This window comes from Lissotriton helveticus, chromosome 4_1 (genome assembly GCF_964261635.1).
Source record: "Lissotriton helveticus chromosome 4_1, aLisHel1.1, whole genome shotgun sequence".
NCBI classification, from domain to species: Eukaryota; Metazoa; Chordata; class Amphibia; order Caudata; family Salamandridae; genus Lissotriton; species Lissotriton helveticus.
The window spans coordinates 1,431,981,228-1,432,006,634 of NC_136063.1; the positions used below are offsets into that span (position 1 = coordinate 1,431,981,228).

A 25,407-nucleotide genomic window follows, 5' to 3' on the forward strand; every position below is an offset into this window, starting at 1 on the left:
AGTCAAAACTTGTCGGAAGCGGATTCTGGACAAATGGAGCTAGATTTTTAGGATATAGTGGCAAGGAAAAGAGAAGTGGTACATTGGTATCAATATTTATTGGCAGCAGAGTAGGCAGAGATGAAAACACCACACACCACATAGGATGAAAACTTGCCGGAAGTGGAGATGGCGCAGTTATGACAAGTATCTTGTACTAAACTTTATTTGGAGGTTAAACCTGCTGCATTAAGAAAAAAATCTTTTTTGTACCTTGCATAGAATCTACTGGACCCCTAAAATGCTGTGAAAGGGGAAGTGTTGACCTAAAATGTAAACGGTGCGGCAACGGAGAGGCACATGATGTGCATAGGTTTGCCACTTGCCCAAAGATAGAAGAATTTTAGTCAGCAGTGGGTAGGACTATCTCTCACTCTGTGGGAGTTAACATAGAGGTAAGCACTGATTTAATTATGTTTGGGATAACTCAGCTGGATAAAGATATATGCGATCTGCAGGTGAATTGCCACCATCTGACCTTTTTTAAATATTACTAGTAAGGAGAGAAATTTGTAAGCTTTAGACTAAAGCAGTGGCCCCTTCATGGCAGGGATGGAAGAGATCTGTGTGTTTTTTTAAGGAACTGGACAGAAGTAGGAGACGATTCTGGAATTGATAAAGATCTGATGACTTCTCTGTCCAATGAATACACACTCTCAATTCAGTAAAACCGGGAGGGCTGTGCATATTTATATAATCCAGTAAATCTGATTGAATCAGAGCCGATATCAGGCAACATACGAAGAGCGAGTCGATTTGGTGCCAATCTGTGGTGACATAAGGACCAAAAAAAAAGAATGAAATATAGAGGGGGCGTAGCCAAGCGGTCCAACATGGTGGACGCACCTTAGCCTGGCTCCTGTAGCCCCGCAATATCTTTCAAACATCCTGCTGGTAAGCGGCAATCATGCACCCTGACCGACCAACGCTGAAGCCGCCAATGACCTTGAGACATATAGTGGGGCCTTTTCGTGGCGTTGGCGTCCGTGGGACAGCACAAACGCTGGATCGAGGGTCCCGAAGAGGCGAGGTGGGGATGCCCGCCCTGCCGAGCTCACGACCCCGGGGCTGGGCGTAGCTGAGAATTCAACAGGTTAGTGTGGCGGAGTCCAGTGGATTCTGGCTTGGAAGGGACTCTGGATCCTGCAGCCCGCCGTAGCAGCTATGAGGCAGGCATCCACACAAGCTCCCCCTCCCGGGCCAGCGGGTGGGCTGGAGAATTTGGCTGGTGACCTGGAGGAGCGTGATCCGTGCTAGGGAATGGTACCACACCCAAGCATTCGGCAATCGGTGAGGGCACAAGGCCCTCCTATGTGAAGTACCCAAGGCATGCAGGGGATCGACGGGTCGGTGGCCCGCCAACCAAGTGAGGAGCAGGGCATCGCTGCACACCGGGGTCAGCTCCTACTAGACCATAGACGCAACCAGACAGTCGGGTGCAGTTGCAAGTGAGCGACATGTATAGGACTGCCAGTTGTACCAAGAAGTCCTACCATATATAGGGCTGTCCAGTACAAGAACGTTGAGGTAGCGACAGATGTGGGTCCCTTGCCCACTTTGCCACTGGATTCAAGCTAGCCTGGCTGATGATGGCTGATTAGCCAGAAACCGGTCCCAGGATGCTTGTTTCTGGTCCAGGGAAGACATGGCTGGGCAGTTCGGGCTGGACTGTTCCCACGAGGCACAGGGTCAGACTGATTTGCATATGGCCATGTCTGAACTGGGGTGGCGGAGTGAGATAAAGAATGACGATGGATTAAACCCAGAGCAGTTGACTGCAGTGAGTGTTTGCAATGTTCAACACTCCGTCCATCATCCCCTTTTGCCATGGGGAACAAAACGGCAAACCCTACGAAACCAGCCTAAAATTCAATTAGCCCTTGGGCGTGCAGAGCGCCGCCGGTCTCTCATCATCAAGCAATATCTATCCTACCGATCAAACCCTTGCTCTAGATTATGACCTCCCTGGGCCTTGCAGCGGAACAGGTAGATACAACGGAGTGCGCCGGTTAGAGGTGGGGGTGTTACCTCTTCTGTGGAAGTGGCCGAGCTAGGTCCCGGTGCAGCTTCTGGATGGGGATGACCCCCGTTGTGCTGGACCCCCAACTCACCAGCCTTGAGATCCCCGTAGGCGCCATCAAAATAGTAAGAACTTGCATCAGAGTATAAACAGCCATCCTTGCTACCCCCAGATCGCATACAATATACAGCCATCTTGTCTAATGGTCAGCCATTCGGCTTCTCCACAAAACAGAGTACAATGCATAAATTCACGAGTGGGGGCATTAGTACTGCCACCTCCAACGACACCGCCACAACTACACCAGACACTGCCACAACCCTGGCCGCGATAACCCAGTCGCAAGATATGTTAGATGACATAATTGATGCTGTCGGAGCAGATATTATGTTGTTGCGCCAGGATCTGCGCCATGATGTGGAATGCATAAAGCAGTCTGAAACCAGGATCTCGGGGGCAGAAAATGACATCATCATCCTGAAAGGGAAGGTAGCTACTCTCGAAATGCTTACAAATGGCCTGGCCACACATGTGAAGGACACAGAAGGGATGGCCCGCCGATTACACTAAACTGATACAGCAGCAGAGACAATCCTTCCAGGCTACGAAATTACATCTTCGGGACTTGCAAATACCATATATGCTGCTCTTCCCAGCCCGTCTTCGACAAGAATAACACTCTGTTCTTTGATGCCCCTGAGAGAGTGTTTCAGCCTTAACTCCCCGTTGAGGTGAGATCTGTTTACACTCCTCAACAGATATTTCATTATTCTTTGAGGTATTGGGGAGGAAGGTGGTGGGCGAGGGAGGGAGTTACAGTTATCAATATTATTGGACCCAGTGCCCCGGAAATGCTCACAATGTTTTGCTTTTCCTGATATTGGTATGACATATTCCCTAATTTGAAGTGTGGGGATCCTTACCTGGTGCCCTGACATTGATCAGAGGGGACTAGAACAATGTAATTTAACTTGGCCACGATAGATGCCGCCCCACAGCCGCACACCACATACAAAGAGAATCACACTTAGGGCCAATGGTGGAGGTGTTAGGATGGACCGACACCTGGAGGGCGCTTCAGCTGGCAGAGGCGGGCTTTACGTACTTCTCAACAGTACATGGGTCGTTTTCTAGACTTGATCACATTTTTATCGCTAGGGAACACGCACATGGACTGGTCATGGCAGATATCCTAACTAGAGGCTTTTCAGACCATTCCCCCGTCCAGCTGCAGGTAGAGATAGGGCCTAGATGTCCACCGCTTCATTGGAGGCTATCGCCATGGCATCTACACAACTCGAGCTACCAAATTAACTTACATAAAGCCGTGAAAAAATACTTCTCATTAAATGACGGGACGGTAGAATCTGCCACTACATTATGGGTAGCCATGAAACCAACCATTCGAGGTTTTGACATTAGTCATTGCACCGCGGGCGACCATCAGAAAAGGAAGACTTTAACACAACTTGAAGCCCAGATGCTACAACATGAATTATTAGCGCAAGAGCGAGATGGTGGTTGTGCCCGCCGATAATTAGGAATACTGCACAAGCAATATCAAAGCATCCAGCTGGAAGAGGCCAAACACTTATGGCATGCTACACAAAGTAGGATGTACCAATGGGAGGACAAATCAGGGAAACGTCTACATGGACTATGCCTATACTCTCTTAAAACAGTACAACTACCTATTATCAAATCACACACAGTTGAGATGATTGCCAATCGAACGCATGTGGCCAGATGCTTTGATGAATTCTACCAAGCATTTCATTCTAAGCGCGAAGTCCTATCAGAATCGCAGATTGAAGACTTTTTCCAAGGTTTGCCACCAAGGGCATTAACCGCTACTGCGCTAGAATCCTTAGACACTCCCATCTCATTGGAGGAGGTGACTTCGACTGTCTCAGAATTGGCATCAGGTAAAGCACCGTGTCCCAATGGATTCCCGAGTGAATTCTTCAAAATGAATGCAACAACACTGGGACCGCAATACCTTGCAACTCTTATTGAAGCCCTTGAGAATACATGCTTTTCTCTCTGCTGGAAGTATGCAGAAATAGTAGACTTTCCCAAACTGGGAGGCCCATCCAAACTTTGTGCATCCTATCGGCCAATATCTCACCTCAACATTGAAGCCAAGATACTCGCCACACTGATCCCACATCTTCAAACCCTGATTCATCCGGATCCGGATCCTTCACGCCCCAACATGCTACCCGACACAAGATACCTATAGTGCACAATGCAATAGCTGCCATTTATAAATTAAATAGGCCAGGTGCCCTAATACTAAACATTCGACACGGTCAGCTGGGCCTACATGTTCATATTACTGCGACTTTGAATATGGGCCTCACTGCCTCAATCAGGGTGGCAGGGGCTACATCAGCACAATTTCCAATTCAGCTGGGAACTCAACAAGATTGTCCCCTTTCTCCTCTACTCTTTGCCCTTACCATCAAGCCTCTCACAGTTTGGGTTAGAATAGACACACTTTATAGTGCTTTCGAATGGACCCCATAAATCTCTGATCGTATCAGGCTTTACGCAGACAACATCCTATTCTTTCTAACTGACCCTCACCGTTCAGGCCCCAGAATCCTACAGATTATGCAAATTTTTGGTGTGACATCCAGTTTATACACGAATGCCTAGAAATTGCTGGTTTGGCCGATAAGGGGTCACTGGGGATTGATCTATGGGCGGAGGGACTCACAACGGTGTCACATGGGTTCACATATTTGGGATTCTACATATCTGACTCCCAGACCATCTCCTGGAAATGTAACCTGGAGGAAACAACAGAGAGGGGCAAAACGGAGGTGAAAAACGTATCCGCACTTCCCATGTCCCTATATTTTCAAGAGGGTCCCTTTGTCCAGATTATAAAATCAACTACAATATCACCCATATGCAATCCCCCTGTCTTGGTTCCGCTAAATTAACGCCACGCTGGGACACTTCCTATGGGGTGGCACAGCCAGGGTGGCCCTACGTACATGCATACAGTCCACCCACAGAGCGGGGCATCGCCGCTACAGAAGTACAATCATACCATGTTGCCGCCGCAACTGCAGATACTGAATGAGTGGTGGTATGGGCCCAGAGATGATCTTGCCTATAGATTTGAACAATGGATTATGGGGAGCCCTTCGTTCACTCATTTCTATATAGCAGGACCGATTCGAAAGATCTTCCACCTGCAACAATGGTAGTAATCTTGACTTGGCGCCAGACCCTCCATAGAATTGGCTGGTGGGGGCGCCAAACACAGGCAACTCTGCTGTGGAGGAACCGTCTGCTTCTGCAAATGGCGGACCTCCAGGGATTCAGTAACTTGGATTGAATAGGAATTTCAACCCTTGGAGATGTCATGCGAGGGACAGTCCTCAAATCCTTTGAGGACCTCCAAAAAGACTTCTCCATGCCCTATACTCAATTTTAACTACTCCTACAACTGTGACACACCCTTCTCCCATACATTAAAAATTTGACTAATTTACCAGAATTCATTCCATTGGAGGACAAAATTCTAATGGGGAATCTTGGGGAGCACAAGATAACCAAGATCTCCCAAACTTTAGTCACTAACAGCCCCACAACCCTAGATTCTTTACGAGCCGAATGGGACACAGACTTTGGACCACTAGACGATGAAACACCAGGTGAGGCAGCAATATCCACCCGCCTCATTCAATTGAAATACATACACAGGGTGTATTATACCTGACAAAGATTATGGAAGGCGGGACTGGTTGTGCCTCCGCTCTGCCTCAGGTGTCAATCAGAAGAAGCCACCTTCATACACACTAGTTGGTCCTGCCCAGCCACAGACCGGTTTTGGCGAGGGGTACTCACTTGTCTGGCGGAGGTATTGGCATGGGGCATACCGAGATCCCCGAAACTAACCCTGCCGCATAGTACGGATGGCATAGGGGGAAACAGATACAAAAGACATCTTTTATTTATAGGCCTCACATTGGCTAAAAGGGATATAGCCAGGGAATGGAAGGCAAATGCTCCACCCCGAATATTGCGCTGGAAGACAGGTATGGATTTTATTATGGAGTTGGAACTCCCAGTCTTAATCGCCCGAAGATGCCCACAGAAGCACAGCAAAATTTGGACAGAGTGGACCACTCATAAAAACATCCCCCTGAAACCAAATAATGCAGCAGATAGCCAGTTGGATGCCGAGATTAAAACGCTTGTGTAAGAACAGAGTGTGTACAGCACTACTCATGGACATACTTGGTGATGTGTGAGACCTAATTTATAATATATGAAGGCACGGGGCACTGTTGGAGTTAGATTAATTACAGTGTTATTTTAATATGTTTCCAATCTAACTGCGCCTGGGGGGACAAGGAATTATTTATTTATAGGTTTTATATAGTGCCTGAATCACCCCCGAAGGGGTATCTCTGTGCTGCAAACAGTATAAGCGAATGCTCCTTCAAGGTCAGAGCCTGGTCTAGGTGGATGCCCAGGTTCTTGACAAGGGTCTTGGGGGCAGGGGGAGCACCAATGTCTGTGGGCCACCACTCTGGTGTCCAAAGCAAAGGTGCCTCTCCGAAGAGCATGATCTCTGTCTTACCTACATTAAATTTGAAAAATTTGCTTCTCATCCAATTAGAGATGGCTGTAATTCTTGAAGGATTAATGTATATACTTGGTATGCTTAATCAATAATGTGTTGTATCATGTTGCTCAAGTCTCCGGTACTGTAAATCTAAAAGTTAATAAAATTTGTTTTAAAAAAAATGAAATATAGAGCTCTGAAACAGGAATACGATCAACATAATGGGTAAATAGATTATGTGGCTCCGCTGCTTTGCTCTGACAGTGGCAACCAGGGTCACGAGTATTTAGATCACTGACTGTGTACCACTGACACTTAGTGCGAAGGGTGGCGAGAACATGTTTTCAGAATGCTTAGAACATACATAAATTAATTTGTGGAGGTCATCCACTACAGTTCTCTTGGGTACTCCATTGGAAATCATCTACAGTGGGTGAAAGATACATCAATTCACCTAGCATTATTTGTAAATTAATCCTTACACATAGTCAAGAACAGCTGGTTGAATGTGGATTTGAACATAAGCCTAACTTACTATAAATCTCCAAATAAACCAGATAGATGATTTCTTTGTCCCTCATTGTTAGACTTGGCATCTTTTGGCATGTTTTCCCTGTCTTTTTGCTTTCTGACCTCCTGGTTTTGACTCTGTTTTTGCTGGTTTAGTGTCTCTGCGCACTTCTCACTGCTGTTCAGTGTTAAAGTGCAAGTGCAGAGAACGATGGAGGATTGTGCCCTCTTGATTTGTCAAAAGAAGTATGGAATAAATGCCAATAGTTTGATGTTGTTTTCCATGTGCTTATTTTTTATTTGAATTTCCATACGTGAAATGAGAAAAAGGCTAGTGAGAGACAGCCGACTAGTGTTTCGCCCTAGTGGCCCATTGGCCTTGGACTTTTTCAAGGCTATTAAGTTGAGAGTGAGAAAGGTAGGGGATTTAGAGTGAGTGGAGTGTCAGAGAAGGTAAAGGGAAAAAGAGGGAGTCACAGAATAAGAAGTAACAGAATAGTATTAGTGTAAAATGGAACGTGATAATTGATAGGATTGAGTGATGAGAGTCAAGTATAGACAACAGGGTGAAAACGGAAATAGGAGGGGCATAGTGGAAGAAGAACGGAAAAGAAAAAATTGGAAGAGAGAAAATAGAGAAGAGAAAGGAGAGGAGAAGGAATAGGAGGAAAAAAAAGAAGAAGACAGGAAGAAAGAGAGTAAAAAGAGTCATACAAATACTATGTATACAGATAAGGCCTCCATGTGCATCAAATGTTCCTGCCTGTAATGTCATTGGAATCATACAAGACTTAATATGGATATAATGTGCGGAGTAAATATGTGTATGGGAAAAATCGCATAAATATTAACGTATGCATGAAACCATAAGTATGAAAAAACACAAGTAAACTATTTCAGCTAAAAGGTGTCTGCTAACAAAAATCATGCATAATGAATTCTATATGTTCGAATAGAATAATCCATATATGTATATATACATATTCAACTAGGCAATTTGTTGCACTTAATAAAGAAATCCACACACATAAAGTAAAGGGTCTACAAATACAGCATTCTAAATTCAATCATTCTGTTCAAGCTGTAGAATATAATAGCTTCTTACCAAAGCTTCGTTATGTGTTGAAGTAATCTTCGTGAGGCTTATCTTTCTGCCCTACAACATTTTGGGATCTACCCAAAACAATGATAGACTTGTATGAATTCAAATGGAAACTCAAGTTTAAGTCCTTTTTCCATAACAGACCACCAAACCACAAGGATAACATAACCAGCATCTTCAGTCCTCTGTCATTCCAAGATTTGGAAAACATACATCTACTGACTACCCTAGCAGATGACCCGGGAGACCAAACGGCCTCTCTGACACTAGCACAAGAATTGGGCATAGATACATCTTACCCGAACACCAGCAAGATGACTCAGAAATCTATCTTCTCTCCCCAATTACCACCGGGCAATACCATTGACTTATTTTACACGGCGGTTACCAAAGATCTAACTGCTGAACATCGGAAATACCAGAAAAGAAAGAACTTCCTCCCACATAATCTACCTAGGGACGAAATCAAGGCTCTTAAAGAACTGAAGAACCTCCCTGAGGTGGAGATAAAGGAGGCAGACAAGGGGGGCAATGTAGTCTTACTACATACAGATGATTACATAGCAGAAGCCCAGAGACAATTGAAAGACACTACTTGCTATAGAGAAATATCATCTAATCCCACAATCAAAATACAAGAGAACCTAAAAAAGAAATTAGATACATGGTACACAAAAAAACCTACTAGCCCGGGTGGAACGAGAGGAACTCTATGAGGAACATCCTACAATGCCAACACTCTATCTCCTACCCAAAATACATAAAAGCAAAACCTATCCACCAGAGAGACCTATTATTGCTGGCATCAACTCCATATGCCCCAAATTGGGTGAATACATTGATTATCAGTTACAACCACTTATGAAGGCCTTACCCTCATATAGCCGAGACACAAAGGGCATCCTTTTGAAGTTGAACAATATCCCATGGAATGATGATTGTCTACTGGCCACAATGGATGTAGTCAGACTCTACACCTCAATTCGTCACGAAGATGGAATAGAAGCAGTACAAAAATCACTAGCTACCAAATCAGTCCATTTCCTAGAATCCAATGAGATGACGCTTGAGATGCTTAATTTTTGCCTTACCAACAATGTGCTCACATTTAACTCCAAATACTATCTACAAATTCAGGGAAGTGCAATGGGAGCCAAATTTGCACCCCCATGGGACTTGTTGAAAAATACTGGCTATGGGATAATAATTTCACCGGATATACCGCCCACATAACCTACTGGGGGCGGTATATCGATGACATTCTATGCATTTGGCAAGGATCAGAATCAATACTCAAAGAATTCCTACATAAGATCAACATAAACAGATGGAATATTCAAACCACAAGTAACATCTTACCCAGTAAAATAGATTTTCTAGACCTCACCATGTATGTGGAAGACAACAAATTACAAACCAAAACTTTCTGCAAACCAACTTCGGCAAATTCCATACTTCGGGCAGACAGTTGTCACCCAAATAAACCCATTGGCAATATTCGAAAAGGGGAATATCAACGTATGAGCAGAAATTGAAGCAAACTAGATGCCCTCAAAGAAAGTTCGGAGCTTCCAACTCAGAAATTACTGAACCGAGGTTACTCTAGCAAACTCCTGGAAAAGACATCTAAGGACTGTGAAAAACCTTCAAGAGATGATCTACTCAAACCAAAAGACGTCACAGAAAATGAGAAACCGAACAAGATCAGGTTCCTAACAGACTATCACAATGGACATCATTGCATCAGAAAAACTCTAAAAAGACACTGGTATCTCTTGACCACCAACTCATCCCTAACTAACAAGATGGAGGAATTTCTTCAAATGGGTTTTAGGAGAGCCAAGAATCTCAAACAAATTCTGTGAAAATCTGAATTCAAGGACAAAAAGACAAAACCTAAAACCAACATCTTGACCAAGCCTGGTGGTTTTTACATCTGCCAAGACTCTAATGCATGCAAACTGGGAGCTAATAAACAAATAGAATACAGACAAGACCCAAACACGACTATCCGTATCACGGATTGGATCACTTGCACATCCACATATGTAATCTACATAATAATTTGCCCCTGCAATAAAATCTACATAGGGAGCATGATCAGGACACCCAAAACCAGAATCATGGAACATCATCGCAATATCAACAAAGATGGCGTGGGACCACCACTAACGGAACACTTTCAAGAATTTTATCCACACAGAAAGACCTTCAAATTCTTTGATCTGGAAATTATTAAATCAGTGTCCAGAGGAGGAAATCGGGAACTCACTATGAGACGTAGAGAGAGTGAATGCATAATACGTCTGAATTCTACAACCCTGGGACGCAACAAAAATGTAGAAATGCATTATTGGCTATACTAAGGAGGTGGTTCATTACACACTGATCCCTTCAAAGGAGCCCAACGTAACATGAATACAATCCATTGGGGCTCGAGAGAGCATTCCTTGTCCCACGTACAATAAATCTTAATATTCTGCCAAAATATTACCACCATTCATCTCAATCTGCACCTCTGCCTTCAACTTATACATTCACTGTGGTGACTCATCTAGGCTTTAGTGTATGCCATACTGCCCCTCTCTGTCACCTCTTATTTCACAGATTCCGTGATGTATTACATGACCCTCGCCATGGACCCAAGACTATGACACGCATGATAAGTACCCTCCCACTCCTAAGAGATTCCAATGTCTTTCCCTTGGGATGCTTAACATATGGTCTAGCAGTTCATAAATTACAGTGGATTATTCTGCCTTTCATTTCCTTTAGACCTTTATTATATACAGTTTTATTCGAAACTTTTGGTTCACCCTCTACCCACCCGCTTTCTGGTTTTTATTATCATCTTTGTCAGCCTAACTGCCGTTTTTTTACACTTTTTTTTGTTTTAATATAACCAGTTTCTTCATTCATAATGCCATCTGGGTCCTTTTTCTCCTTTTGAGCCAAGAATAGTAACTCTTCAGTGGCCTCTGCCATGAACAGCATGTTTTCATGCTTGTTCTGACTCCGACGTCAGGGTATATCTGTACCGTGCCCCAGTACAGAGCTGATGAGGCCCGAAACCGGTCCTAGGATGCTTGTTTCCAGTCCAGGGAGGACCTGGCTGGCAGTTCGGGCTGGACTGTTCCCATGGGGCACAGGGTCAAGACTGATTTGCATATGGCTGGGTTCAAACTGGAATGGCATGGTGAGCAAGAACACGATGGATTTAGGCCCAGATCTCTGTACTGGGGTGAATGTATGACATTGTTATGCAATCTGTCCATCAACTGTTGTTTTTGCATTTGTCACCCCGAGTGGGACGGGTATGCTCAGACGTGAGTCCCGTGCTCTCCGTGCCACTGGAATCAAGCTATCCTGGCTGATGAGGGCTGAAAGCCCGAAACCGGTCCTAGGATGCTTGTTTCCAGTCCAGGGAGGACCTGGCTTGGCAGTTCGGCTGGACTGTTCCCATGGGGCACAGGGTCAAGACTGATTTGCATATGGCTGGGCTCAAACTGGAATGGCGTGGTGAGCAAAAAAATGATGGATTTAGGCCCAGATCTCTGTACTGGGGTGAATGTATGACATTGTTCTGTATTCTGTCCATCAACTGTTGTTTTTGCATTTGTCACCCCGAGTGGGACGGGTATGCTCAGACGTGAATTCTGTGCTTTCCATGCCACTGGAATCAAGCTACCCTGGCTGATGAGGGCTGAAAGCCCGAAACCAGTCCTAGGATGCTTGTTTCAATTCCATGGAGGACCTGGCTTGGCAGTTCGGGCTGGACTATTCCCATGGGGCACAGGGTCAAGACTGATTTGCATATGGCTGGGTTCAAACTGGAATGGCATGGTGAGCAAAAAAATGATGTATTTAGGCCCAGATCTCTGTACTGGGGTGAATGTATGACATTGTTCTGCATTCTGTCCATCAACTATTGTTTTTACACATAATTACTAAGCATGCTCATGCTTCCGCACATTATATCCATATTCATGTGCTTATTTGTAACAGACTATCTGCATTTTTATATTTCTTTTCTTTTCAAGTCTTGTATGATTACAATGACTTTACAGGCAGGAACATTTGATGCACATGGAGACCTTATCTGTACACATATTAGTTGTATGACTGTGAATTTCATAGATTTTCTTTGTAACCTTAAATATGTGTGTGTGTACATTTACCTAAACTTTTTTATTCTTTTTCTTCCCGTCTTCTTCATGTTTTTCTTCCTACTCCTTCTCCTCTCATTTCTCTTCTCTATTTTCTCTCTTCCTATTTTTTCTTTTCCGTTCTTCTCCCACTATGCCCCTCCTAGTTCCGTTTTCACCCTTTTATCTATACTTCACTCTCATCACTCAATCCTATGAATTATCACTATCCATTTTACACTAATACTATTCTGTGACTTCTTATTCTGTGACTCCCTCTTTTTCCCTGTACTTTCTCTGACACTCCACTCACTCTAAATCCCCTACCTTTCTCACTCTCAACTTAATAGCCTTGTAAAAGCCCACGGCCAATGGGCCACTAGGGAGAAACACGTGTCGGCTGTCTCTCACTAGCCTTTTTCTCATTTCACGTATGGAAATACAAATAAAAAATAAGCACCTGCAAAACAAAATAAAACTATTGACATTTATTCCATACTTCTTTTGACAAATCAAGAGGGCACAATCCTCCATTGCTCTCTATACTTAACACTGCAATGGCTCTTGGGTGTAGCTATTTACGAGGAGTGTGCCACATTTAAATTTGGGCCTTAACCATTGTAGCACCAGAAGTCCAGAAATTCCCACCCACACAGTTATCTATACCATAAAGTGCAAGTGCTCCTGTTGTAAATTGTTATTATGGCTCCGTGTTTCCATGATTGGCATATTTGATTTACTAGTCAGTCCCTAGTACCGTGCAGTTGTGTGCACCCAGGGCATGTAAATCAAATGCTGCTAGAGGCCTGCAGCTGATTGTGCCACCCACATAAGCAACCTGTAAATGTAACTCAGATCTGCCACTGCAGTATCTGTTTGCAGTCTAGTACTGCCATGTCGACTTGGCAAGTGCACCCACTTGCCAGGCCCTACCCTTCCCTTTTCTTACATATTAGCCACCCCTAAGGTAGGCCCAAGGTACCCCTTTGGGCAGGGTGCTGTGTATGTCAAAGGTAGGACATGTACTTGTGTAGGTGACATGTCCTGGTGGTGAATTACAGTGTATTTAATTTTTGACCACAACAAAGGCTATTTGTCCCATAGGAAGGAATGGGAGTTTTACTTAATTATCTTATAAGCATAACTTCCCATTGGGACAAGATAGGGAAATGGAGTTTAGTATGCCTGAAATGTAAAAATGCATTTTTTTTAGTAAAGATGATTTTTATGTTCCGTGTTTGAAAATACCACTTTCAGAAAGTAGGTATTTTTTTGCTTAGCTATCCTGTGTGTCTCTTCTGAGTTTGTGGATTGACTGTCTGCCTTTGGAGTGACAGGGACTGGGGATGTCCAGTGGCTCCATTAGAGTCTGGATGAGTCAGGGCTGGGCTGAATAGACCTGAGCTGCATTTAGAGTAGGGGAAGGAGATTTCTTTTCACCTAAATGGACCTGGTCTGCCTTCCGCAATGCTGTCTCCACCTCCTGCCAGGAAGCTGGGGCAGAGAGGACAGAAATGGTTTGGACTAAGCACAGACACACTAGCCTGAGAGAACAAAGCAATTGTGGGTGTAGATACTGGGGACGAGATCCCAAACCTTTAGAACTCTTTTGGACCAAGAAGAAGAGCATAAGACGCTGTGAGGAGGTACTGCCACTTTGCTGAGTGCTTTGCCTGCAGTGTCCACTTCTGTCTTGGTCCTTGAAAGGACTGGACTGAACTTTCTGCAACTTCTTTATTGAGTTTCTCCAAGGGCTTGAGGTAGAGCTTGCTCCCTGTTCAAGAGGTCTAAGGAACAGCAAATACTTCTGCCATCAGTACTGGGGACTGTGTGTTTTGTGCTGCAACGGAAGAAAAAGCAACCTGGTGCTGTCTACAACGCCGCTTCCAACTCTGTGTCCTGAAGGCACCACAGAGGGCACCGCCACACCGCAACCCTGGTCTCACCGAAGACGCCACCACCCAGTCGCTACGTGCATCGCGACCTGTGGGCACCGCACTTCGCACCGCCTGCCATGGCAACGCTGCCATGGCAACCCCGACGACGATGCTCCACGCCGACATCGGCACCGCTGCTTGCACCGTGGTTTGAGGGCACCGCTCGTAAGTTACATGGTGCACCATCCTCATCCCGCACCGCAGCCTTGGCCTAACGACACCGGTGCCATTGACTCCAGTTCGTCAGCTGACAACAGCGCTTCAGCAACGGCGACGCCGCTGCCAGCACCACGACGAGCACCGCATCACTTCGCACAGCAGCCCTGTTCTCACGGGCGCCGCTGGACGACCGTCACCGAGCCTCTGCCTGCACCACGACCTGAGGGCACGCACGCCGCACCGCTGCCCTTTGCACCGCAGTACCGGACGCCTGCCTATGCCGTGCCTCCCTACTTCAACCGCGAGGAGTTCAATCTGCAACGCATATGATTGCAAGGGCCCGACGACTCCTGCACCGGCTTCCGGAACCGACACCAGCTCACTGAAGGTCAACGAGAGGTCGCCAACACCCTACATTTCTAAACATACTGTTTTGCTAGTCTTCCCAACACCGTAGCTGGCCCACGATGCCGTGGTCAGCCAGAACTGTTTGGATTTGTTGTTCACGACACTGTGGTACCCCTGGACGGAGCTACCGAATTCAAGGAACTGTATTTTTCAAATATTCTTGCAAAGTGCACCTTTTTAAGTACTGTATTGTGGATTTTTATCGTTTTGGTTTTGTTTTAAGTATATAAAATATTGGATATTTCTCTAAAACTGGTGTGGCGTTCGTTTGTAGTGTTTTCACTGTATTACTGTTGGTTATGTGCAAATGCTTTACACAGAGCCTCGGAGATAAGCCTGATTGCTTGTGCAAAGCTAGGAAGGGGGTGAGAAGGGGTTATTTCAGGAGTGTAACTCCCTTATCCTGACTAGGAAGAAGGGTCCCTACTTGGACAAATGTACCCACCTCTGCCAACTAGAGACCCCCATTTCTAACACTCATATTTAACCAGATTTTAAAATTACAGTAGATATTTTATGCCATATTCTGGTTCATGCTGTTAGAACAAACAGAAATCAAGTATTAATGATAATTCAATCAGAAGAGGGAGCACACACTATTATGAGTATGCGAAAATAGATGATATTTTATTACCACTTCATGTCAACAGCTTTGCCACACAGTGGGAAGAATATCCTGAGTCCAGTTCTATTGTTCAGTAGAGAATTCAGATGTGCCTGTAATAATCTGTGAAGGAAAAAAGAGGACTATGAAATAAAGTATGCAGATATAATGTGCAAAAATGTGATACTTTATTTTAAGGAGAATTATTAGAATTCCCTACATATAAGTTACTTCCACAAATATATGCTACAAAGTCGGTGACAGAGACTCTTTAGTTAAAGAGTTTTCATTGAAATGACGAGCTCTGATATGCTTGTAACTTTGGCCACATTTAACAAATCTGCATAAAACGTTCCAGTCAAATAGCGAAAATGGCCATGTTTTGGCATGCTAATATACCTTCAGGGATGTAAACAATAAAGGTGACGGGGAGGCAGGGTCTTAGAAAATGAGCGTTTTCCATTTTCAATTTACAGTTATACTTCAATTTAAGCTTTATTTCGACAGAGATGTCATAAAAGCTACAAATAAAAATACATTGCAATTGTTTAAAAACGAGAGTACAGATCTACAGCATATTTGGTTAACATGCATGTCGGTACAACCAAGTGATCAATTGAGCCCTTTGTGCTATAATGCATATATTGTGTTAAAATTATTAGAAAAAGAGTGAAGTAACAATGGTAGGTAAATACGTATTGCCTTAAAAAACAGTATAAAAACAGTCAATACTTCATCTTTATAAGCGCTGATACAATACTAAAAAGGCATTAAGTTTGCCTAGACATGACAGCTGCGATTTAAAAAATTAATTGCTTATGCATGGTAATTCTAGCAACAATAATGTTGTAGCTTTAAAACCCCAACTGACCTATATACAATAAAGACTATGTCTGTCTTGAGAAGGCTTTCCACCTTATGAGCTAGGCTTGTCCCGAAAATGTTGCTACGCAGCATAAAAAAAAAAGGCCTGGGGTCAGACCTGAGGATACACAGTGCTGTGTAGTGGTCCTGTGTGCCCAGTTGCTGGCAAAGCGGTTTCAGTGATCTAGCCCGTGATGTTTTATAGGCCGGGCGAACATACATTAAGTGGGCAATGCCTTCTGTCGGGGCCTTGCAGCTTGGGCAATTTTTCACATTGCTGGTGCGCCATTTTGCGGTCACTTCGCAAACAGGGAGGGATCCATACCTAAAGGGTATGTACAGCATTCGATCTCTTGATACCTTGATTAAATAAAGGAAGGGCTCATAATGCCTAATTTGTTCATGAGAGTAGAATTCTGTTGTCAGTGTACCCACGTTGGGTTTGTGGTTCTCTCGTTGGTCCACCCATTCCCAGTATAGACATTTAAGTTCCTCTCTCCTCGGGGGTTCCTAACTGGCCCACCAACCACAAAGTCCTATGGCTGACAGCGTTCTTTCAATGTCACAAATCCAGCCTATTTTCCCGCCGGTATCTAGGTGGATGATCTCGGTAAGGGCTTCTGCGTAAGAAGAGAGCTCAGTGGTCCGACTAATGCGAGTCCAAAAAAGTAAGGGGCATAGCCTAGCTACATCACCTATTGACCGCCTACCCATGTCCAGCAACAAGGGGGTGAGAGGGACGTATTTGGGTGCCATAACCAGGTCTCTTAGGAATTTGTGTTCTGACCTGCAGAGCTCATCTAATTGATCAAATCCCCAGACTTCTGCTCCGAAAAGGGCAGTGCTAACTGCTTTTGTGTCATATATTTGGAGGGCTGGAGTTACAGGCCTGGAGTGTGAAAGTCGGTGTTCTTTCCCTATTACTCCAGCCACTCATTTATGTACCATCAGCATCTTTGCTAGGTGGGGGTTTCAAGACATTTTATTGGAGATTCTTACACCTAGATAGTCAAAGGTGTCAACCTTTTCAATGGGAACCCCACTGAGCAAAGGGCCATTCCTGCATGCCTTATGGCAGTTAAAGGCCATGAATTTGGTTTTAACACCATTTATGACCAATCCCCGGTTGTCGCAGGAGAGTTGAAATCTATTGATGCGGCCCTGTAACCCTGCTGGGGTCTTAGATATCAGCAGGGTGTCGTCCGCGAACAACAAAGTTGGTGTCTTAATGACCCCGAGGGTGGGTGTGTCTGCTGGCTCCTCCTGGAGGAAATCAACTACCCCATTCAGATATAGAGAGAACAAGGTTGGGACCAGAACACAGCCCTGTTGGACTCCTCTGTTAACGCGGAAGCGCTCTGTTAATTGTCCCTGTTCCCCCCACCTGACCTGGGCAAAATTCCCCTCTTGGAGCTGCATCAGTAATTTAAGAACAAAAGGGGGGATGCCCATTTCGCCGAGCGTCACCCACAACCTCTATCTGGGAACCAGGTCAAAGGCAGTCTTCAAATCAATTAATGCAAGGTAGAGACTGCCCTTCCCAAGTAGCACAACCTTCCAATAAATGAGAAGGAATCTGAACACTTGATCCATTCTCCCAGTCTTTGATCTAAATCCGGCCTGGAACTGGGAAAGGATATCTTTGTCTTCAGACCATGACTGTATCCGATGCAGAAACATCCAGCCGAAGACCTTCTGCATAGCATCAATCAAACTGATTGGTCGGTTATTGGTGGGGCCATCCCTAGCTCCCTTTTTGTGTATGGGGACTACTTCAGTGGTCTTCCATGACATCGGGACTGGTGTTCCATCGGAGATAGCGTGCCCAATGACTGGGATCAGCCAAAAAAAAGGCATCAGGCAGGCCATCAGGGTCTGCCACTTTTGAGGGGACAATTTTGTTTATTGCAGCTTTTACCTCCAGAATGGTTAAGTGCTCCTCTTCTGTCAAGTGCCCGTTTAGCCCGGCTGGTCCCCCTTCCATCCTAGCCTCTGCTGCTGAATATAGCTCTTTAAAATGGTCATGCCAAGTCTGACTGGTGATATGATTTGGGGTTGAGCATGCCTACTTCCCCAGGTGACCAATTTCCAAAACAAATTATTATCCTTAGATGAACATGCATCTTTCAGTTGCTCCCAATGTGATTCATCCCAATTTGCCTTTGCCTCTCGCTGGGCTGCTTTATAGGAATTTCTGGCAGATTTTATGTGCAATTGATTCTTCTCTTTAAAAGCTTTCGCCAGAGTCGATCTTTTTTCCCTGCAGTCTTCGTTATACTAAGAGTATGGGTCCTTGGTAGAGTTGCTAGGTTTTTTGTTCTGATTTGGAACATGGAAGCATGCATTCATTTGGGTAACAGTGTGCATATGGGCCCTAGGCACATCTATTGGTCTTGTTACACTATGTGCCGCATCTTAGAGCTTGGCCATGCCTACAATTAATTCTAGTATAATGCCAGCAATCTTTGCCTTACTCAAAGCTACCCTCTTCCATTTCAAAAACTCTTTGCAGTTTGATGGGACTATATCTCTGGTGACTGTCAGAATTGGTTGTTCACCTGATAATAAGTTGCCTCCCAAAGGGATTTCAGAGTTAAGCACAGGGGTTTATGGTCACTCTCTGTGGTCGAACCCACTAGCAGATCGACCAAAAGCAGCCACAATTTAACATCGAGGAGGATATAATTGATCCTGGATGGGCATCTGGCTCTGTTATAGGTGTTGTCGCCTTGCTTATCAGATGGTGACCTACCATAGTGTTGGAATTCAGTTGGAGTACCTGTTGTGTCTATCTTTTAACTAAAGGAAGATCCCGTTGAGGTACTGCCCATCTGATGTCTTGGTCTTCTGTTCCAATTAATTCCTCTATGGCAGGGGTTCATAGGTACAATTAAAATCTCCTGCGACTATTACTCTTGGGTGAGGTAAGCACTTATCTAGGCATTCGTCTAATGCAGAAATGGTAGTTGAGGGTCTACCTCCTTTTGTCCCTCTTGCTTAAACATTAAAGAGTTTGATTAGGGGTCCACCTTTAGGTCCCCTGATGCTTATCCACAGGATGTCTAGGCTTGAACTTGTTTGGAGAGTAATTTGACAATCTAGTGCAATACTTATCCAAACAATCAAGCCCCCTGATGGGCGCCCTCTCCCGACAGAAGTTGCGGGTGTATGAAAGCAGGTGTAACCAGCTTTGTGTATCGGGACCAAGCTCCACATCTCCTGAAAAATGCAAATATCAAATTCACCCACAAATTCATTCCAATGGGGAAGTGGAAGTTTGCTGTTTAGGCCCGCCAAGTTCCATGACACTATCTTCAGCTGTTGGCTCAGTATAGGACTTGCGGCAGTGCTTTGTGTAGGAGTGTGCTAGGCTAAGTGCATGGGAGAGACGGAAGCTAATTACTTGTCTACAGGGCTGGTGGATGCACTTGTGCTGACTGGGCACTGGGAACTTTGTATAGTGTGGTTTAGGGGATTAGAAGGGTCAGGGTGACATAGTCCTGTAGTCAGTAATTGACCTCGAGAAAAGAAGTGCCTGCTAGATCTGACAATGACTGTGGGGTTAATGTTCTGCCCAGCTCGTCTGTAGGAAGATGCTTCAATTGGATGGACGACCCATCAGGAGGACAGGAGCGAAATTCCAGAGCAAGGAGGTTTTCACCCATCTCGGTTCCCTTTAGGGTAATCTCGATATTGTCCAGTTGGTTAGTTGGGGAGGGGCACCTCCGTGCTCATAGAATATCGTATCTGATCACTGATTGACAACCCCTAACATGACGAATCCAGTGGGTCACCTTATTAATTAGGGATTCCTCACTCGTGGGCGTTTTTAATGTTAATTCTCGGGACGGTGGTCATATAGATTTTTTTAGTATGCAACCAGTGGGTATTAGCTATAACAGCTAAAGGAAGCGGCTGGTCTCAATTTTCATAAATAAGGAGTTGAGCTTGTCGTGGCTGGGTGGGGTATCCAATTACAGGATTCTGTGAGGTTGCTAGCCTCTTAAGCTTATCTTGGATGGTAATATTAGGTCTATTTGTTGTCCAAGCTGTGGGATCGTTTGGGGGCATGCTTGCGGATTAAAGGAGCGGAGGTAGCTAATTGATGAGGGTTGAGGTTATGGGAAGTGCGTTCTTTGCTAGAAATTCCTGGTTTTGTAGCATTGGGTCATTAGTGATGGAATGTGGATATTGACTTTGTGTGGAAATATCATGCTCTTTATGAGGCAAATCCGTTTTCACTAGTGTTTTAACTAAGGTGGTAAGGCCTTCTATCATAATTTTTAATGCACCGATCTCTGTTCTTAATGTGTTTATGATAAAAAGGGTGTCCATCAGGGATCGAGTCGGGGTACCACGCGAGTGGACGGCGTCCCCCCACTTATTTTACCGGGGGGACGCTGTCCCCCCTGCTAAACAGCTGGACTTCAATCTTTGGCCTCTCTGGGGCGAGGAGCTCGGCATCTTTCGTGACCTCACTTCTGGTGACAGCGTCCCCCCCACTTCGTTTTATAGGACTTGTGCCCTGGTGTCCATGGGTTCTGGTTTGTTTTCTATGCAAATCGTCGCAATATCACACACCGACCCGGAAGATGATGGTGAGGGCACATTGTCACTGTGTTCGTCGCTAACAACTTGAAGAGGTAGAAATCTATTTGTGCAAGGGAATCCAGGTTCTTGACCTTGTTCCTGCTGGATAGTGCTGATACCAGTACTGGCAAGGGAGGTGGCAGAGGACTGGAATGTGTCTTGGGAGATTAATGCTAGTTTTTTTTAGTTTTATGGATGCCCTCTTGGGGGGTGGTTTTTGAAACATTATTGGGATAACAGAGGGACAGTTTGCTCTTGAGCTTAGAGGGGATCTGTCAGTCGGGTCGCCCGGGGTGAGGGGTGCCGATTGATTACCCTTTAGAATGTCCTCGCACTCGTTGATTTAAGTCTCTATCCTGTCTCGGACACAATTGCTGCTCAGTTGTTTTAGAATCTTTCTGGCCCTTTTTAGGTCTCGACTATTTTATCCCTTAGGGATAAATAGGCGAGATTCTAGTAAGCGGTTTAAAAAGTCTGCCAAACTACTGCGGATCGCATACAGTTCTTGTGATCTATGCGCGTGCACGCCAGCCACATATCACACCACCATTTGTCTATGCCTTGGCATAAGACTTCAAAGGCTGCCGCTCCCCCGCCCCTCACGTGCACATCGCGCACCACCATTTGTCTGTGCCTCGGCATCAGACTTCAAAGGCTGTCGCTCCCCCGCCCCCCCTCCCCGCCACTGCAATGCCGAGAGCTTTTTTCTGGATGAAAGTGAAAGCCCACCGTGCTTATTTACGGTGCTTATTTACAGTAGTCTTGCTCCTCAAATGCTGTTGCTGTGTTGCCATCTCTCTAGGGACACTCAGCTTGAAAACACTCAACTTGTTTTGATTTAAGTTCCTCTCACGCATCAAGAGAAACTTACTGCCCAAATTAAAGCTTCAAGCCAGATTACATGCCTCCTGCCACTGCACATGCTTTTGTGATCCATTGTAATCTGTTTGGCTGAGATGGCTGTGAAGCAAGACTACATCTCTTTGGCTGTGTTGTGTGGTTAATCGGAATCCTGCAACCGAAATCATGGTTTCTTTCATCAAACTGTCTGAGTGGTGGCTTTATGTAGGTATGTATATTCGATACAGCACAGGTCAGGATTGTAAATGTTTCTGCATTACTGATGTGCCAAAGGAACAAGGCATTGCCAATGTTTTATTCAGTCGCAAGACCTTTACAAAAGCTGCCATCAAGAATTTTAGGTAGATCGGCGTAGCGCAGCTTTACTGTTGTGGTTTCTCCTTGGCAGTGCCACCCCATTCCCTCCAAGTCCTCTCCCTGCTCTCCTCCCCCCTTCACCTCTCCCTCCTCCACCACTCCTTCCTTCCTTGCTTAGGCTTGCTCCTGACAGAGTGGACGTTCCTGCTGCTCGGTGTGTCCTTCTTCGGTGCCCCGGTGCATGAACACCTTGAAGTAATGCAGGCCGCAATCTGCCTCCGATGCGGTTTGCCTCTAATTAAGGTTATTACCAAACTTCTCCTTTGACTTGGCGAAAAAAGAAATATAAATAGGGAGCATTCGTAAAATACTATGTAGGCGCACATGCCTGTTCGAATGGTTCGGCACATATTAGCGGTGCCTTTGAGGAATGCTCTTGGGGAGTGATGGTGACATTGAGGCCGCCTCCACGGCTCTCTTTGGTTATGCCGGGGCCCCTACCTGCCCTGTCATTATCCCCTTAGTAAGGAGGCTGTGCCGACTTTAATTGCAGCTGTCAGGTTGCAATATTAACACAGAACGTCGGAATCTTGGCGTTCCATGCCTCAGTTCCATGACTCCAGTTGAGGTCAGAGTTCGCAGACCTCCTGCTTACTTACAATATTATGTCAGAAAGTAACGGATGCTCCACCTCATTTTCTTTTGAAGTTAGTTGGGATGGAGTGATTTCCCTTACGGTGTTTTAAAAAAATATTTAGTTTCTTTTAGCGTACCTGTTCTTTTGGTTGTTTCTTTAGTTTTGTTTAAAGTTAGTATAAGAGAAGGGGATGTGTTATGATGTTTCTCAGTTCTGTATTCCATGTTGAGACTGTAAGTTGAAGAACACTCCAAGTGAGTCAGTTGCTCCTGACTCCTTGAGGTGGATCGAAGCCAGGTTGTTCTAAGATATAAACTTCATCTACATTTGATTGTTTCCTGTGATTTTATACGTGTCTGGTTTCAACAGGGTGCAGTAATGGAGTTGTGGTGGGCGGGGAAGAAAAGTAGCAAATGAGTGAGAAAGCAACACGGGGGATGAGGGGAGAGGTACACCATGGCTAGAACTAATCAGAGTGCAGGCGAGTTGGGGGGGGGTGCGCACACAAGAGAGAGAAGTTCAGAGCGCTGGGTGGAGAAAGAGTAGTTGGAGCTGTTATTTGGAGGGGTAGAAGCATGCAAGTGATACAGTAGGAAAACACACACACTCATAGAGTGCTTAATCAAAAAGAAAAAATAAGTTCCCAAATAGGGGGCAGTGAAAAGGTACAAGTCAGCCAATCAAAAATTAAGCAGGGAGGAAGGGACAAACACAAGATGTTGAAGGCAAGCCATTCAATAAGAAGTAAGCAAGTGAGAGTTACATAAGCAAATGAGAGTAACAACAAAGCCAACCAACTGTAAGCAATAAACCATGATGTAAACCCATTCAGTATACGTCCACAATGGGTCTTTTGCAAACAGAGAGCTTGCACTGTGTAGTGGGTGTGATCCAGAGGCGCAACTGGAGCCAAATTTCGGGGGGGGGGGGGATGCTACTGCAAATTTTGGGGGAGGAGGGCTGACTCTTCCAGCAATATGTAGAGCGTAGATGCAGGGGTTCTAAGAAGGGGTGAAAAATAACAAAGCCTTGTTAACAAGTAACTGGTCTTTTAGAGACCAGTGAAGTACTCGGGTGCGGCTGTAATAAGACAGTCGCCATCCCAAGAAGCTGTCGCAGCCCGGGCTGACACACAAGACGGTGGGGGGCTGAAGCACTTTGAGCACAATGGGCGTTGCGCGCATGGTGTGATCTAAAAACAACTTCCAAATGTCCACGCAAAACACTAAATTGTTGAAGTATTCTGAGAATTTGTCTCAATGACTACACTTGCTATGAACATACTTTTCTCTCAGAAAGACTAAGAGGCTGCACAATAAAGAGTACAATCACAAAACAAGGAGATACTGTTCAATAAAGAGTGTGGTTACAATACAAGTCAAGTAGAGAATGTTAGCTAGGACAGTCTCAAAGACAGTACAATACAGCTTGCGTTTTGTACTTTTCAAAAACCTTATCACATTAAAATATACACAGATGATGAGATTTTCTTTTATATCATCATACAGACGATCTTATGATGTCAAGCTACTGTGATGTAGTAATCATGCAAGTCAATGCTTTTGAATAATTCTACCTTCTTCTGATCACAGAATATTGTGAAAGTATATAGGTGTGAGCACGAAGCTCAACAGTGGCATGTAAAACAGGGTACCGTTCCTATATTTCAATCGACTGCAAGGAAGTGTATTCTTCACTTAGCAAAAAAGATTTTCTCCTGGAGAGAAAAGTTACAAATATCTTGGAAGCAGTTACATTATGAAGGTTGGACTGCGTAAATAAAGTAAACACAGCTTTCTCACTTCCACATAATTCCCTTTGGAGTCGGGCAGATACTGAATGAATTCTCTGACAGGTGTGATTCTACAACGTAACTACCTACAGGCTAAATTGATGAGCCACTACCAAGCCATTAAACAGCTACAAAAAAGGCCTGGATATTCAGGAGTACAGAACAGACAGTCCACAAATCTACAGAGTAAAACTGTCGATAAACAAGCCTAGGCAACATGTCTAAATTCTTTTCGATATTTAAGAGGAACTTACCTATGTACTTGATCCTTGTGAAAACTAGTCTTTTTTTGCTCCCATTTCTTTTTCCATTCTCCCTCGTCGACAACTTTATCTTGTTGCCTCGGAGCATTTTCGTCTACCTCTGGAGTTCTCGAACTCTCCATTGTGCCTTGAAAAAAATAAAAATAATATTTAGAACACAAGAGAGTTTGCTTTTTCTCTCTCCCAGACTAGTGCGTGACACAACAGCTTTGCTGTTCAGCGCACACCTGAAATTTAGCAATGCCACGATCACAATTGAATTTTTATTTGCGAAATAACTGCTGACTAACCAGCCCTACGGTAATTAGGTCAGAGAGACAGAACCAGTTTTGTCGGTGAATGGAAAGTTCAGACTAAATGCACCTTACTCTGCTGAGATTGCCAACGAAGTTGTCAGTTGTGATGCCAATCAATCGACACTTACCGACATGGAACAGCCAAGACACAGCAGTTGCGCAGAAGTTTCTGTATGGTGTATACCTGCCATGGTGGACTGGAAGAGGACAAACATGTACTCATTCCTGTCCTGTATAACCGATGTAGACAATCTACCAGTTCTGGGCTCTGGCATCATCTTGCAAAGTATGCTAT

General features: G+C 44.8%; 1 protein-coding gene across 1 annotated transcript in view; it reads right to left on the reverse strand.

Moving 5' to 3' along the window:
* Positions 1–24,978, reverse strand: part of LOC144828166 (putative thiopurine S-methyltransferase) — a 213,639-nt gene extending 188,661 nt beyond the window's left edge. Inside the window, exons 1-2 of the mRNA XM_078686265.1 lie at positions 24,808–24,978; positions 15,543–15,635 (exon numbers count right to left, since the gene is read on the reverse strand). Of these exons, the coding sequence (XP_078542391.1) occupies positions 15,543–15,635; positions 24,808–24,938 (224 nt within the window). The 5' untranslated portion in view covers positions 24,939–24,978. The remainder of the gene's footprint in view (positions 1–15,542; positions 15,636–24,807) is intronic.
* Between the last annotated feature and the right edge of the window lie 429 nt (positions 24,979–25,407).